This window comes from Micrasema longulum, unplaced genomic scaffold (assembly GCF_059751315.1).
Source record: "Micrasema longulum isolate JH-2025_06_02 unplaced genomic scaffold, ASM5975131v1 h1tg002925l, whole genome shotgun sequence".
Lineage (NCBI taxonomy): Eukaryota > Metazoa > Arthropoda > Insecta > Trichoptera > Brachycentridae > Micrasema > Micrasema longulum.
The window spans coordinates 16,933-35,187 of NW_028280043.1; the positions used below are offsets into that span (position 1 = coordinate 16,933).

At 33.0% G+C, this 18,255-nt stretch overlaps 1 protein-coding gene across 1 annotated transcript in view; it reads left to right on the top strand.

Moving 5' to 3' along the window:
• The window catches only part of LOC148271341 (histidine decarboxylase-like), a gene marked incomplete at its 5' end in the record, with an annotated part of 31,435 nt that extends 16,001 nt beyond the window's left edge, over nt 1-15,434 (top strand). Inside the window, 6 exons of the mRNA XM_088241505.1 lie at nt 1,802-1,974; nt 3,714-3,827; nt 5,344-5,466; nt 6,861-7,029; nt 8,363-8,472; nt 15,291-15,434. Of these exons, the coding sequence (XP_088097631.1) occupies nt 1,802-1,974; nt 3,714-3,827; nt 5,344-5,466; nt 6,861-7,029; nt 8,363-8,472; nt 15,291-15,434 (833 nt within the window). The remainder of the gene's footprint in view (nt 1-1,801; nt 1,975-3,713; nt 3,828-5,343; nt 5,467-6,860; nt 7,030-8,362; nt 8,473-15,290) is intronic.
• Nucleotides 15,435-18,255: the final 2,821 nt, after the last annotated feature.

The window sequence follows — 18,255 nt, forward strand, 5'->3', positions numbered from 1 at the left end:
GTTCCAATTCAAATAGATAGCCTTTACTACCACATTCCTTTAAAAGAAATCCTTTTTCCTTTATTTGTCAAATAGAACTTCTTTGTGATGCCTGTTTCCAATCGTTTTTAAGTGTGACAAGGTTCAATTGTTGCACTTCAAGAATTTTAGTATTAAGTTTATTTAAAAACAATTTTAATCAAATTATAAACGATTTCTTTGGGGCTAAAATAAAAATATTTTTTTAAAATAATGCATTCAAATTTGTTCATTGAAATTTATTTAAGAAACAAAAGAGGAGTGATACGTATATTGACTTATTTCACAGTTTTGCAATGTACAGAAGTTCATTGTTTCAGGTCCCGACTCGCTAGTAAATTCCCGTGTTTAGAAGGGACCTTCTTTTTACATTTAAAAAAAAATAATTAAATGAAATGATGCTTATAAAATTTAAATGAATAATTTTTATATTATTTTATTTATTTTTTATATATACGTCCAATGGGCATTTTTAAGGACACATTTATACATAGAAAAATATTATTAAAAAAGTAGAAAAACTCTACTACTACTACTACTACCATCACGCCATTTCTCCGTAGGGGTAGGCAGAGAAAATGGACCGCCACACACGTCTATCCTGGCATACAATCCTAGCCTCTTCCACATTCATACATATTGTCATACATGCCCTTCGGTTCTGTCTGCTTTTGACATGACCAGACTTAAGATTTTGGTTTATCTGATCATGCCACGCCTTCCTTTTTTGCCATATATACTTGTTTTACCATTCTCTCGTCGTCCATTCGTTCTACGTGACCAAACCATCTCAGAGATCCTTTCTTAATCTTATCAATTATACTTGACTCAGATTTGCACTCTCGCCTGATTTCATCATTCGGAACCCTGTCATACATTGATTTCCCACACATTCGTCTAAGAGATCGCATTCCAACCTGTTCACTCGGCTTTCATCCTTCCTCTGCCAGTTTCATGTTTCACTTCCATACATAAGTGTTGGGGTAATATGGTATATAATAGACTTTGTGGGAGTGGAAGCCGGAGAGGGGTGTTAATAATTGAATTTGATCAAGTGATCGTTTGAAAGAAGACAACTTGTCATCAAAGAAATCAAGGCTGGTGTGTTTGTAATAGTAATAATAAAAAAATAAAAAAATGCAAATAAAAAAATAATGAGAAAACATACCGATAATAATAAAAATCGCAGCATAAATATAAATAAGAAAACTTACAGGTAATAATAAAAATGGAATCATAAATAAAAATTAGTAAATATACTATTATTAATTAGAAAATAAAACATTAATAGAAAATTAGAAAACATACCGATAATTCTGAAAATTTAAGCATAAATATAAATTAGATAATATTCCATTAATAATTAAAAAAATAAACATATATATGATTTGGAAAATATACCGATATTAATAAAAATTGAAGCACAAATAGAATTTAGAAAATAACCCATTTATAATTTTTTTTTAAAAATGTAAATACTAATAATAATAACATTTAAACAAATATAAATTACAAAACATAAAAAGTACAAATAATATATAAATAAAGAATTAGGAGATATTTGACAATTAAAAGCAACACATCTTTTAGTCATAACAATAATTATAGGATATGAAAAGGTCTACTCCTATATGTAAATACAAATTGATGAACATTTTTTGTGTATCACCTGTAAAAAAATTACCGCTCGCCGCTGGTATTCAGCTACTTAAAAATTTGTGTTTCACAGTGTATTGTTCCCCATGTCTGTTGTAATATGTGTCAATATAGAGTTTGGTTGCAGGCAAGGAGATGGTGGATTACATAGCCGACTACCTGGACTCTGTAGCGTCCAAGCGAGTGTTCCCCGATGTACGGCCAGGGTTTCTGCACGCCCTTCTGCCAGAGTCCGCCCCTTCTGATGGAGAACCCTGGGAAGAAATCATGGCTGACGTGGACCGGGTCATCATGCCAGGGGTATAAATATTTACCTAGTCATATTTGTGGTACGCATAGTCCATTGGTCGACGGCACATACACATGCAAAACGATTTCACGTAAAATATTGATCAACGACTACAACAAGCAAATCAGCGTTTTCTATTGGATACAATACGTTATCAACAATGTTTTGAGATAGTCCAATTTTTTTAGATTGGAACTCGATTCGACCCCCTAGGGAGCTGTTCATCATCATCATTCCATACTGCACCCAATGGTATTGGTACGCCGATCGCAGCGTATCTTGATCATAATTGAAGGAATATAGATGTTTAAATATGGGCAGAATGGTGAATGTTACACAGTGTGTAAAGTGGCCACTTAAACCAGCCAATTACAGGTCATAAGCCCTGTAGATGCCTAGACTTCTATATTACCTTCTCTTAAATGTTCTTCATCTCTGTTGTAATATGTTAATAAAAACAGCTCCCCAGGGAGTTGAATCCAGTCCTTGTCTACAAAAGTTTGGACAAACTCAAAATATTGTTAAAAAATACTTGGTACATTTCCACTTATTTATTTTGACCAATTAGCGCTTTCACCCTCTAATGGGCATCTTCAGACTGATGAATATTATACAGTGTAAGGATAATTTATATAAAACTAAATATTAACTTTTTCAACTTATTTTAAATGTACCTACACTTAAGATAATATTTAGTTTTATATAAATTATCCTTACACTGTATAATATTCATCAGTCTGAAGATGCCTATTAGATTATTGGTCAAAATAAATAAGTGGAAGTGTACCAAGTATTTTTAAATTAATAACTTATATGTAAATATAAGTTATTTCATCGTGACATTTAATACGTTTTTGAAAATCGCATTCATGAGTAAAGTGCACCCCTGGTGGAGAGAAGAACCGGACTATCTCTTCGTTCTAGTAACGAGAGAACCCTTTTAATACCCTGTCATAGCTCCAATTTTCTTGCCTCCTCTTTCACAGTAGTAGCCGCTCAATTGTGGAATAATCTACCCACTAATGTGAGAGACGCCCCTTCTTTATTTACATTTAAGTAACTATCTAAATATTATATAGATTTATTCAAATGATTTAGAGAACAAGTGGGTTTTAAGTTTTTTCCGAAACATCACTTCACTTTCACAGCCTCGCACCACTGCTGGGAGAGCATTCCATGCCATAGGGCCTGCGACCGCAAATGCGCGTTCACTAAATTTAGTGCGCTGTTTGCGTAGAGGTATAATAACCTTTCCTCTCGCCGTAGACGTAGCTGATCTAAGCGTGAGACGCCTGTCAGCTAGTTCATCTGGAATGCATAGTTCCCTTAGATATTCCGGAGCAAAGTTGTGCAGTGACTTATACATAAGCCAACAGAGTTTGTATTCGACCCTCTGTGGAAATCGTAGCCAGTGTAGTCCCCGAAGTAGTGGAGTGATATGACTGAACTTAGAGATTCCGAAAATAAGTCTATACGTAAAAATAAAAATTAATATAAAACAAACTCCCTCTCTAAACCCGAGTTTTTACCCTATTAAAAAGGTAGAAACGTTATTATTTGTTATGTGAGTACATACCAGTTGTAATTATTTATTTTATTTTGTCTACAATTTTTTTCGATAAATAAAAATTTTTAAAAAATGTGTATGTGTGATTTATAAATAAATGTATATTTTTTGCATGAAATTGGAAAAACGTTAAATAACAAGAATTTTATATAGAATGGTATTTGATAAGCGATTTAATTTTAGGTTACCCATTGGCAGAGCCCACATATGCATGCGTATTTTCCAGCCCTAAACTCTTACCCGTCTCTGCTTGGAGATATGTTAGCTGATGCCATCAATTGTTTGGGATTCACATGGGTAAGTGTTGTGATTGCTTTCGGTAGAATGAAAATTTTTTACTAGTGAAGTGGCTTAAAACAAGTTTGAAAAGTGTCTAATGCTGAATCTAAGGCAAATACTAGAGCCGCAAAAAGTGGACAACATTTTTTCCAATACCATCATGATTTCATTGCTCATACTGTAAAAATTTATTGCATCGATACTGTTAACAAAAAGTTGACCGTATAATCTAAAAATGAATATTATTCAATTTTGTACAAAGTTGGAGTATTTGAAAAAAGGAAAGGAGCTCGGGAATGGATCTACCATTGATGCGATGAGGATGTTCCTTAATATTGGCGCAATAGATGATGAAAGTTCACTATGAATTATTTATCGATTTATGATAACTTTCACAACGTCGTGCGACGATTCCAAGAATTCCATGCAATTTGATGTAATGTCAAATTTTTTTAAGCGTTCTATTTTCACAAATCTTCTGCCTTGATGTTAGGTAGGTACCATAAGGATGGGTCAGGGGAAGGATGGTAAACAAATACAATCGGCCAGGAATTATATCAATAAATGCTGTTTTATACTAAACAGGTACATGAATTACAGTCATAAGATGTAACGCCTTGCGCTTTAGATGCCAGTCCAAAGACGATAAAATATTGCTGTTATAAAACCAAATTTTCAGTAAATATTATGTTTTGAGCTTTTTGGAAATCAAGCTGGCTGTCAAGCTGTAGTAAACAATTGACAGCATGGCTGTCAATTGTTTACTACCACACCTTGAGGTAGTCTAAGCGTTGTTTTTAAAAATGGAACCATCGTAAATTCCATATCAACTTTGAGATGTTTAGTTATTTAAAAAAAAAACAATTAATGATCAAGTTTTCAGTGCAATAATGGATAATAATTGATTCAAAAACTACCTGCGTTCGAAAAGTTACAAGGTCATCAGTCAACAATTTATGGGAAGCGCAGCGTAGCTACGGATCATTGAACCTAAAATTTTCAAGTGCTTTCAAGAAAAACTTAAGAAAATAAAATCAGTAACTAAAAAAAAGAAATAGGTTGCGAGTCTAATCAATAAAATACATAAACATAATATTTTCCGTTCTGATACTGATTGATAAAGAACGATATATAAATTCCAACCTCAGTACTAGCAATCCTCGTGACGTAGGTAATTGCAAAATTAAGACGCTAAATGGATTGTTAGTCAGCTAGATCAATAAATTAGCAGATGACCAATACATAAACAGTCTTTCTAGTACTGTATTCAATACTCACAAGTTAGTTTTATTTAATAAAATACATGCTTCAACACAGAAGCATATAAATATTGAAAGAATTCAACATTTATTTTAATACGACGAGTATTGACTATACAAACAAATAGGTATATTTTAAATTCATGGTAAAAATACTTTAAAATAGAGTCCCAAATTACGACCCCTTTGGCAGTCCAAACATCAAGCATGAATCACAAGCACGTCAAATGTCTTTTTTTTCAATTCGTTAATTTTGTTAATCAATACACTTCCAGGCTTCTTCTCCAGCTTGTACGGAGCTGGAAACAGTAGTCATGAACTGGCTGGGAAAGATGATCGGTCTTCCGGAAGACTTTTTGCGACTCAAGGGCGACAGTCCAGGAGGTGGTGTTATCCAGGTATAAAAAGCACCCAATTTCATACTGAATTAATATTTTCAGTATAAAACATTATAATTAAGGCTGCATCTTTTAAAGCACTGTCTTTTTAACTGTTTAAGATTTACTTTTATTAAAGATTGAACATTTTTGATCCAGTGAAGCTGCTGAATCTCTTTCAATCGTCCACTGTTTTTGGTATCAAATTTTGAGCAACCACCTTAGACTTTCATGCTTCTGATGTCTGTCAGAATTACAACTAGTGTTCTTACAATTTACGCAAAGTTTAATAATTTATGATTTATTTGCCGTGCTAGAAACTGTTCTAACCAGTGGATAGTGTCGTCATATTTTTGTGATGCAATGCATTTATCCAGACAGTTGCAAGTAATTCCTTAACATACAATGTACATATTTTTTTAATGTTTTCAATTGAGACTCTTTTTGATGACACCCTAGTAACATATATGGATGTTCGTTTTTAACGAAAAGCATCGCCATCCAACGAAAAAAGCGATAGACCCAGCATCTCTGATCTGCTACGTCAAATCATTAAACATATTCGTATGAACCTTGTTCATTCAAGATTGTTAAAAAACTAAATGTTTCAAAAACTAAAGTAATGAGTGATGCAAACCAATCATGTAACATCTTAGAAAATGGACAAATCATTGAAAAGGTTGATAGTTATATATACCTGGGACACGAAATAAAGCTCGGGAAAGATAACCAAGAGGTAGACATAGAATGAAGGCGAGGTCTAGCATAGGCTGCATTTGGTAAGCTCTCATATATCCTGAAATCTCCGAAGTATTCACATTACTTAAAGAAGAAACTTTTTGATGCTTGTATTCTCCCTGTACTGACATATGGCTGTGAAAATTTACACAAAAAATCAGTGACACAGAGAGCCATAGAAAGGAGAATGCTGGGTATTTTGTTGAGAGAAAGAAAAACTAATACATGGATTAAAGCGAGAACAAAAGGTCACCGATATGGTCCATAGTCCATAGGGCTGCTAACCAGAAATGCAGCTGGGCTGGTCATATAGCCAGAACCATTGACTCTTGATGGACCAAAAAAGTTCTCAAATGGTGACCCAGAACGGGTAGAAGAAGTGTCGATAGACCTCAGACAAGGTGGTCTAATGACATAAGACGAGTTGCGGGAAGTAGTTGGATGCGGTTTGCTCAGAATACGGAGATATGGAGACTAAAAGGGGAGGCCTATGTTCATCATTGGACAGGGGGTGGCTGATAATGATGATGATGATTCAATATTAGTCGCATTTTTGGTCAATTGTAATTTAAGAAATAAAAATATTAATTTTAGTTTCTCACGAGAATAATACGATGCTTCGAGATCTTTCTCAACAATGAATGGGCATATTCAGATTGTTTTTATTTTATTATCAGACAACAGCCAGCGAGTCCACTCTAGTTTGTCTCCTGGCTGGAAGAACGAGGGTAATCAAGAGGCTCCAAGAAGTAAATCCGGAACTTGAGGATGCTGAAGTCAATGCGAGGCTGGTAGCGTACTGCTCGGACCAGGCACATTCCTCAGTTGAGAAGGCTGGGCTTATAGGTATTTTGCTTGCTTTTACAATATTACTGAATGGAGAAACAAGGTAACTGTCATCAAGCGAAAGGGTTGCGGCTTGCTGGGCCACACATTAGTAAATAACCAACTCGTTAACCATTCGGGGTACGGTATTTTGCGGACGATAAGGCGCATCGGACCATAAGACGCACCTCAATTTTGGTTGAATTTTTAGTGTTAAAAGTCCGTCTTAAGCTAGGGTTTCCTAGGACAGCGGTGCCCGTATCTTTACGGCCGTAATGAACGGTGATGCAGTGGACAGCCGTCGTAACGGTGACTTGATAGTGGTTTTATTTTTTAACGGTGTTATCAACACCCGTTTTCCTGGGAAACCACTCTCTAGTCACCGTTACGACGGCTGTCCACCGCATCACCGTTCGTTACGGCCGTTAAAATACGGGCACCGCTGTCCTAGGAAACCCTAGCTTGAGGGTCCTTAAAATACGGTACTTCTTTATCACTCGGTAATACGTTTTGTGGCGTTCAAATTTTTAACGCCACAAAATCGCCCCTGAGTATCTCTTGCAAATGTCTCTAAACATAAACATTATCATTAACAAATTACAACAGGGATGGAGAATAGCTTAAAGAAGGAAATATGGAAGTCTAGGCATTTACAGGGCTTATGACTAATAACAAATAGAAGACTTGAAGAAATATGAAAGTTCAAACATAGGCAAAATGGTGAATGTTACATAGTGGGTAAAGTGACTACTTAAACCAGCCAATGACAGGTCATAATCCCTGTAAATGCCTACCATATTCACTTATTTAAGGTATTCTCCATCCCTGTTGTGATTTGTCAATCTTTATGACTCCCGAGTGGGTGAAATCCAGTTTTTTATCTACAAACATTTGGACGAACTCAAAACACTGTAAACAACACTGTTAAACAATACTGTTTCGTAATTTCTTTTCCATAATTTATGCAAAAAAACATACAATTCGGCCTTGTTATAGCAAAATAAATTAAAAATCATAAATTTGCCGCTTATGTTACGTGCGTGCGTCCCCCATCACTGTCATCAACCCACAGAAGACTGAATCTGTTTTAGACAACACCCGCCGTAGAACAGCGTCTCTGTTCCTTATTATGACTTCTATCTTCTTGCTCTCTCTTGTATAAAATTTCTGTATAGATGTGTTGCTGAATTAGCGGACATTCATTAAGTCAAGGATAAATATTTTTTTATTAACATTTAGCATAGTTATACAAATTTTGCTTTCCAAATCGGGTGTGACAATGTCCATTTGAAGAACAATAAATACAATTTCTTCCTTTAAAAAAAATAAGAGAAAGTGTAAAAATTTTTTGCAGGACTTGTGAGGATGCGGTACATAGAGGCAGACGAGAACCTGAGTATGAGGGGAGACAAAGTGATCGAAGCGTTGCAGAAGGATAGAGCAAAGGGACTCATCCCTTTTTGGGTGAGTGCAAATTTCACTACCTGGAATAGAAACACATTATTTATGAAACTTTTTGAAAAAATTATCTAAGCTAATTTAAAGTACCAAAAATCTTGTTTACCGACGAAGTGTGACTAAATGTGAGATGGTTGTGAACGCAGTGGAGTTACATTGCAGGAGACTGCGGCGAGATATTACATAGATTTAAATATAGTACTATTAAGCGTGTTGTTCACATGTTTATTTGATAGTTTTTTTTGTAGTATTCTTTAATAATATGCATGCTTTCACTTTCTATTTTGTTGTATCCCAACTTAATATGGGGCTCTCGCCCTCATAAAGTTAGGGACACGTTTTTCTTTTAGGTAACAGGTTGAAAATCTTGAAAGTGTATTTACTAGGGATGGAATGACTGAGAAATATATCAGAAGATAAACACGATTTTTTAGGGCCAGACCGCAAAACTTCAGAGTAACTTTCCTCATTGTAAGGTTGAAAAAAAATCCTTATTAAATTTTTCAAAAAGTCATTTAAAAAAAAAGAATAATGTCAAAAGGTAGTAAACACTTAATTTCTCGGACAAGCAGTCCCTTCGCAAACCCATGCCCCTCTCCTACCCAGCCGCTTAATAGTCCGCGTCTGGTGCGTATTACTTCGCTAGTCAAATACGTTTCTATCGCATTTTTTTTTGTTGGGGAGGGGTAGGAGTTTGCGAAAGGGATACTTGTCCGAGAAATTAAAGATTTACTCCATTTTGAGATCTTATTTTTTTTTTAAATGACTTTTTGGAAAAAAACTTCCCACGGGGAATATTCCTCTGAGATTTTGCGGTCTGGCCCTGAAAAACCGTGGATATAAAGAGTTTTTAATTGGTGTGGGCGGCCATTTTGTTTTAATGACATATGTCAAATAATTTTTTTTATTATTCAGTTACTTATGCCAAATCACCATGGCCCCCAAATCACCGAGCCACTCTCGAGTCTACTTCTCACCGAGGAGTTGTAAAGAGTTCTCAGTACGCGGGTATTTTTGAAAACCCTGGCAGTACGCCGAACAAATCCTAACATCTTCAATGCATTACCACTGATTGTCTCTATGTAATCATGAAATGTCAGAGTGATCACAAATCTAACGCCCAGATCCTTAACATTCGATGTTCGTATCAGATTCTGGTCATTCATTTTGTAGCGAAAAAAAGGAGCTTTTTGGGCCCTAGTGAAGGACGTGACCGAACACTTAGAAACATTAAACCTAAGTTTGTTTCGCCTTCCCCATTCAGATATATTAGATATATCCGCTTGGAGATGACAAAAATCGTCAGAAGTTGTCACCTTTAAGAATAGTTTTAAGTCATCCGCAAACAACAGAAAACGCGAGTTCAAAATTACATTTTTAATATTATTAATGAAAATTGAGAGCAGCAATGGACCCAGGTTAGAGCCTTGCGGGACACCCGAGAAAGTATGGAAAAACTCTGACGCGAATAGACCGTAGGAGACGTATTGGTTTCTGTTTTGGAGGTAGCTCGCTATTAATTTGAACATACAATCCGAGAAACCGATCTCATACAGCTTATTTAATAAGACATCATGGTCGACAGTATCAAAGGCCTTGGCGAAGTCATTCTATGAATAGTCTACCTGATGTCCTGCATCCAGAGCTTCCGCAACGTAGTTTGTAAAAACCATTAGATTGGTTTCAACCGAGCGGCCTTTCCTGAACCCATGTTGTTCATCAATAATAAATGGGCCAATTTATGAGGCCAAGCGCCCTGTGTTGAGTTGGGATACAACATAATGGAAAGTGGAAGCATGCATATTATTAAAGAATACTAAAAATAAAAATTAATTAAATATCTGGACAACACGCTTAATTAAATCTATGTAATATCTTGCAGCAGTCTCCAAAATGGTCTCTTCCCTTCTTTGTGGGCTCAGGGCGCGTCTATACATTAATTGGTCGATGGGGAAACGGCAGGATGGTATGATGGATTTAAGGGTGAAACATTACTCAGGTTCCAAGGTTCGAGTTCCATATCACAAACGTTTAAAATAAGCAGGCTTTTTTCGGAGGTTTAATGCCGTATGTCTCTTGTTGAGTATTGAGTTTCAAGTTAGACATTTGTGCGCAGTACGTGATTGGGTATGAGAGACAATTAATTTGACAATCAAAGCAAAAAGCTTTGTCTGCTCCGCCACAGATGGTGCTTTCTTGTTAATTACAGAAGCAGTTTTCCTTTGAGAAAAAAGGACATTGGGGTAAAATGGCTACACGGTATTTTTTCAACAAGTAAATTATTAACATACGTGATACATCTCTTATCACATTTTTAGTCTGTATCCGGGTGGATAAAGAATACAGGTATGTGGTAGGCGAACGCACCAACTACTGCGCAGCAAGACGGACTTGTCTTTAGTTGATTTTTTCAATTTTTACCTGAGAGCAACCATCATACCGAAAACACTCGTCCAGGAAATGTATTCTTCATGAATCTGGACACAGAAATATCAATCATTCATTCATTAAAGGTATTTCCACAAATCGGGAAGAAAAATTAGATATTTAATCGGGTTTTGGTCCAGTGGTTAATGTCTCCAACTCACGAATCAAAGGTTCGTGGTTCGAACCCCCCTGTAACGCGTTTGCTTACAATGCAAGAGGTCTCTGGTTCGATTGTCGACATGATTGATATGAAGTTTTTATTGAAAAGAGTGTTTTTACACTAGAATATTTCATAGTCCCTGGACAGGTATTTAAAGCGTTAGATTGATCATCTTACCTTCATTTAACAAAAATAATCAAGGTACGCTACGATTGGTGTACTAATGCAGTGCCTTATGCACCATTAGGTGTGAAAAGGAAATCATCATGATGATAAAAAAAAAACCGGAAGATCTGAGTGAAAATTATTTCTGAAAGTTTAATCTTCCTCTTCTTCTCGGTTAAGATCGATTAATTTGGTATCAGCTTAAAGCTAACTCCTGAGACTTTGAGTTTCAGCTGTTTTTCCCTCTCCTTAGTGGTCTTCAGGGCAGACGGCAAACGGCTGGGATTTCGTGAGCAATGGTCAAGGGGATTTTAAAGCTTTCGATAAATGGAATTACGGACGTAATCTCTCCATAATCTATTGACTATGCAATAGGTATCGCAAATCCGTCTAACTTCTTGACTCAAGATTCTGCCTCTTTTGGGTTTCCCTGCGAGCGTCTTTAGTACTTTCATCTCTGACGTTCTGAGCAGTCATTTGGTTTTTCTATTTGGTTTTTCTACTTGGTTTTTCGTATTTTTTTATTTTCTCTCTATCTATCCTCGCCTCTGTTGTATACACCATTACTTGGTCTGACACACGTTTTGGATATCCGAATTATGTTTCCAATAATCATGTGTTCATTGTACTATAAGACATTTCTTAGGCATCCAGATGTTTACTAACTGAGATGGATATGTTCTCATCATCACTATGACAGCATCATCTGCATGGCATGTGATGTTAATGACTTTATCTCCCTTAGTGGATTCACTCCTTTTTTTAATATTCTTAAAGCGTTTTATATATTTATTCTGCTTGTGTAGGAAAAGGTTTTCGGCGTATATATTGTTGTTGTGTATTTAGTTATAAAGGTGCTAAACTTGCTTTGTTTCTTTGTTGTTCTCAATATGTGTTATTTTCAAAATGTTAATATTATTTATGTCCCGAATTGAGTTATTGTAACTTTTGGGAATGTAATTCAATGTATTATACTTTGTGTTATATGATATATAAATAAAATAAAAAAATAAAAATATATTTCAGGCGCGTTCCGCCCATACATACTGTGCATGCGGCGCATCCCTTAAATATATTATTTGAAAATAAAAATCTTTATTTTATTATTAAAAATTATAAATATGAAAACAAATCTACAAACATTTCTAAAATTATCGCATTCATTCCTACCTAAGTATGTGTATTTTCTATATCAACGTTCTGAATTTCAAGGTACCTTGACCTCGACAGTATTTGTTAGATACGCTGAAATCTGGATACTACTCTTCATTTTGCGTCCAGTCCTATTACAAATTATCTAATTTCTGCACACGCGCATTAAGGTTCATAATGTTGTCATATTTTTCTACAAGAATTATGGGAGATAAGAGCATCCAGCTCGTGTAACGTAAATAAAAAACGGCTCTATTAACACATGGCATAAACATACCTATAGAAAATTATGATAATAAAAATAAAATAAATATAAATCATGATTTCATATAATTATGGAAATATTTTTTTAAAAATTAAAATCATTTAAGTAAAAGGTAATAACAATTATAAGAATATAAGTTTTGTTTGAATGTATATAATAAAAACTGGTGTATATGTAATTATGTGCATTTAAATTTAATTAAAACTATAATAGGGGCCGCTGGTTGGTAGTTCCATCGACAGCTATGTCCTGCGGGCCCGAGGTAATAAGTGATTTTCTGAAAGCGAAATTCCCGGCAGATGATTCTCATCGATTAGTTTCATTGTTTGTATTTTAATGGAAATGAACGTGTGTTACCCGATCGTTTAATATTATTTTAAAGGGGCAATTCGTTAAGCGGGTTATTTCTAAAATTTCAAGTTTATCTAATTTTTGTCCTTTGCTGCATGTGTGAAGGAAATGAACATTTGTATTTTTATCACTTATAGAAAACTTACATAGCATTATTTTCGTAATAATATATACGTTATATGTAATAATACTCCATGCGCACTTTATAAAAGTGATTCTATATTGATTTTCGTTAGATTATCATGCCTACCAAAAGTAAGGACATGATTATTATTTGACAGCGTCTTTCCTGATAATATTTACCGCACGCGCCTGATATTTATATATCTCGTCAAACTATTATTGACAATTTAATTTCATAAATTAAAAAAAATACTTACTTGATTATTTTTATTACCTTTTACTTGTTTTTTATTTTTTACTATTATATCAAATTGCGCTGTAGTATTGGCAACTACGCATTTCATAGATACATATTTTTATTTCTTATTTTTTCGTGATAATATATGCTTGCTTGTTTATTAATTTAACTTAAAAATGTCTTTCTTGCTTACCGTAACACTTTATTTATTGTTTGCCTTACAGAATTTATTTCATAAGCTTATATCTTTGCATTTTTTGTTTATATGCTTAATGTTTTTTCTTGCATACCTTTGTTATTATTGTTTTTTTTTTTACTTTGTAAAACTTTTTATCGTTTCCTTTTTAACCAATTTCACATTTTTTTTCTGTATATTTTGTTTATTATTTAGTATGTTAGCATGTATTTCATTTTTATTTTTTGTAAATGCATTTTGGGCGTTAATGGTCAAAATAAATAAATATCTTAACAATAACAGTCATAATTGTTTTTTGTTTAATTTTTTTAATACATCAAATAAGAAAACCATTAAATGTGGGGCTAATCAACCCAGCTCTCCTCTTTTTTTGTCTTATTTCGATCCTAGCTATAAATAACAAAATGTCGACATCCCTGTGGGACCAATTTGTATGGAATAAAGAATTTGCTCAGAGGATTACAATCCTCTCTTGAAACAACCAATTATGTCAAGGAGAGATTACTTTCAGTATAAAAATACGTACATATTAAAATTAAAGTATCATATATTTCATATTAAATGGCTGTAGTCTAATAAAAAGTAAGAACATCATATGATTTTGCTACTTAAAAACGCCATTCTTTTAAAACCGCACTGCTAAAAAAATATAGTAAATAAACATTACGTATAAACAATGGTTTACTGAGGTAATAAGTAAGTTCAGTGTATTTTTTTATACTTATTTGTTTTGCAATATACTATTAAACTAATAAACTAAGCCAAAAAAAATTTTTTTTTTTTAATGAACTTTTGTATTTCTGAAATAACTCTCGGCTTGAGGTTCTTCTCTGTCAGTTCTTCCAATTGGTTCGTTTACGCTCAGCGAACCGGATATCCTTCACAGCTCTCATATCATTAGTTGGTTCATATGAACTAGTGACGTCGTTCAAAATAGCGCGTTTTTATTAAAATATTTTTGACTATTTTTTTGTATATTTTCAAGAAACTTTGCGGTACAATTGAATGCTCTAATTTTTACCGCGCGCAAGAAAACATTTTTCGTATCCAATTTCCCGTAGGGCTCAAGTTCTTTATTGTGATAAAAATACGCCCAAAATATAACTGCTTTTCAACACGCAGATTACGCCCCTTGAAATTTAGACTAAAATTGCCATTTAGCAATAAGCTCGCCAATGTACAATTAACATTATTTATTTAATTTAATTTAAATAATACGCCCAATGGGCATTTACAAAAAATATACAGGTAAGAACAAACATAGTAAGTAAAAATTTAAAAGATAAACAACGCTTTTTGTATACATGTAGAAACAATAAAAAACATACTTCTATGCAAAATAAAAAGTGAAACTTTGCATAGTAAAAAAGGAAAAAATATATATATGGATATCAGAAAAGTAATTAAATTAAAAAGGAAATTGTAAATAACTTGTAACAAATTTAAACAAAAAAATATATACATTTACATTTACTTATTTGTATAAAAAAAATGGTATTTACAAATTATTGTTAAAAACAAATAATAAAAATTAGTTGACAGTAAGTATATTATTTGGTAAGTATATATATAAGAATAAGTATATTATGTACAAAAGTTAAGACAATAACTTTAAAAAATCCCTTCTTCAAGTTGCTTTCTTTCTATTTCGCACCGAATTGAAATATCAATTACGCCCTAGGGGAAATCCAGCCTGTCTTCAAACATTTGGACATACTTAAAACGTTGCCGTATTTGTTAATTTTAGTTGTGCGCTTCGCTCGGAACTACAGGTGCCTGCTCATTCGACAATCTTCAGGAGTTGGGGCCCATCTGTAAGGCGGAAGGCCTGTGGTTGCATATAGATGCGGCGTACGCCGGGAGTGCATTTATATGTCCCGAATTCAGGTAATAAATTGACATTTTTCAATTGCAATTTTGTAGTCAATTTAGTAGTTAATTGTAGTCAACATACATGGACAAAATACGAGAATATCAGACAAAAAGCATGTACAACTTTCTAAAACAAGACAAGGACAATCAAGACTAATGAACCGGGGACCGAAATTATTTATTTTATTTTTATTTAAATCTTAAAGTAGGGCACACATATCATACATATTGTTATGTGTGTTCTAATAATAACATTGCAAATATATTTAATTTATAAATTGTTTATCACATATGTCTTGACCATTATTTTAAATTTTGATATGTTTTTTTCTTCATAAATATTTTTTTCCATTTCGTAATACTTTTTAATTGCTTTAAATAAAATTGAATTTTGTGACTTTGCCTTTTTCCTAAATGGAAGTCTAATTTTGTTCTTTTCTCTAGTATTGTGATCGAGTTCATGCTGGTTCCGATCAATTTTTTTCCAAAATTCTGTTTTTTTATTAGAGTTTATAATTTTATGAACAAATATCATTGTATTGTAAAATATTCTTTGTTTATATGTTAATAATTTCATTTCATTTACCATCGACTTTACCCTCGTGTATCTGTTTTTTTTCAAAATGATTCTAAAGGCTTTATTTTGTAATACAGTTAGTTTATCTATGTTTTCTTTGTTTGATAAAAATAAAATGCTACTACAGTAGTTAACGTGTGGTTCAATAATTGCTTTGTAAATAGTTTTGCAAGAGTCCTTATCAATAAATCTTCTGATCCTTCTCAAAATTTATATTTTTTTTGCAATCTTATTTATTACCATCTTAGCGTTTTGGTGAAATGTAAGTTTTGAATCCAACATTACACCTAAATATTTAATTTCAGTGACTTCATTAAGTTTTTCATTTTCTATTACAATTGATGGTGTAATTTCTATTTTTTTGTGTCCTATATTCATATATTTAGTTTGGTAACATTTAATTTTAATTTATTAATTTTTAGCCACAGTGATACATTATTATACAATAAACTACCATTTAAGTTTGTAAGTGAAAATTCTTGATGGAAGTTTATTGTAATTTATTACATAAATAAAACACGAGTGATACTTTAATCCACAAATTTGGAATATCCAGTGACCGGTTTCATCGCTTTCGCGACATCTTCGAGCTGGTATCTTTATTAAAGAGTTAATTCTTTTTTTTCTTAACTCTTTAATAAAGATACTAGTCTCGAAGATGTCGCAAAAGCGATGAAACAAGGTCACTGGATATTCCAAATTTGTGGATTAAAGTATCACTCGTGTTTTATTTATATAATAAATAAACTACCAGACAAAACTAAACAAAAGACTCTTCTCAAAAGACAAACCTTTCAAAAGATGTAAAAAATATTATTTTGAACAACAGAGTATGAATGAAAAATGTTTATTTCATTTTTGTATTATTGGTTTGTAAATAAATTTTCAAATTAAAAAAAAAACCATGTCAAGTACAACATAATTGGTAATCAGCAAAAAAAAATCCTTTACTGCAGAATTATGCAAGAGGTAAACAACTGTTTCTCCAAAAACCTAACTTTTCAGGAGTCATTAGTTTTTCTAATATCTGAAAAAATTCTTTTGGATATCATACAATCTTTTTAACAAAATTATGGTACAAGAAAACAATTTTAAAAAGTAAGACCAATCACAGATTTCTCATTAATTTATTATGAATGCAAAAAAGGAGAAGGGAAAAACATATATTAAAAAAAAGGTACATAAAAGGGAGAAGACATTGTATAGCTCCAACTCTACTTTCCTCCCCTCTCTCTCTGCTTCCATGAACATTTATATTTTTTATTAAAGAATTACCACCAACTACTACTACTACCATCACGCCGTTTCCCCGTAGGGGTAGGCAGAGATAATGGACCGCCACACACGTCTATTTTTTTATTTTATTTGGGAAACCAAGAGTTCTACATACATATTTATAGTAAACAAACATATCTATCCTAGCTTACTATCCTGGCTTAAATATCCTGGCATATAATAATAATAATAATGTTTGGATAATATATATAGCGCCATTTTTGTGAAAATCACCTCAAGGGCGCTGTACAATAAATAAATATCCCAACACGTCTTGCAGCTACAGAGCGCATGGACGGTTGGGATTCTAGTTCCTCGTCTCCAATTATGATATATAACAATTATGATATATATGAGCTAGATAACAGAACGTCTTGCAGCTACAGAGCGCATGGACAATAAGAAATCTAGCCCCTATTTACATTTTTATATTTAAAATTTTTATTTGACAATGAAGTTTAGAATTTAAGTAATATTTTAAAATATATTCCTAGCTTCATACACATTCATACATCTTGTCATACACACCCCTCGGTTCTGTCTGATTTTGACATATTTTGACCTCCAGATTTAAGGCTGTAGTCGGGAAAAACGAACGCAAAATTGTGAAATCATACGATTTTGCCATTTTACAACGAATGTTTTTTTTTAATCGGGCAATAATAAAAAAAACATAAATTAGATAAAAACTATATGTTTTACAGGTATTTCTGTTAAAAAAATATTTTAAAAAATTATTTAAATACTTTAGTTGAAGCCTTTTTTTAAAGAATTGTATTATCTTTTTTTTTAAAAGAAGATAATTCTGGTTTTAATATTTAATTTAAAACAATATCTTATTGACTTTTTCGTGACCTTCGGACCAGCCTTTTCAAAACAATTTTTGCAATTAAGGCTGTACCAAAGGTCAGTCTAAAAGTCAATAAGATATTGTTTTAAATTGAGTATTACAATCAGAATTATCTTCTTTTTAAAAAAAAAGAGAATA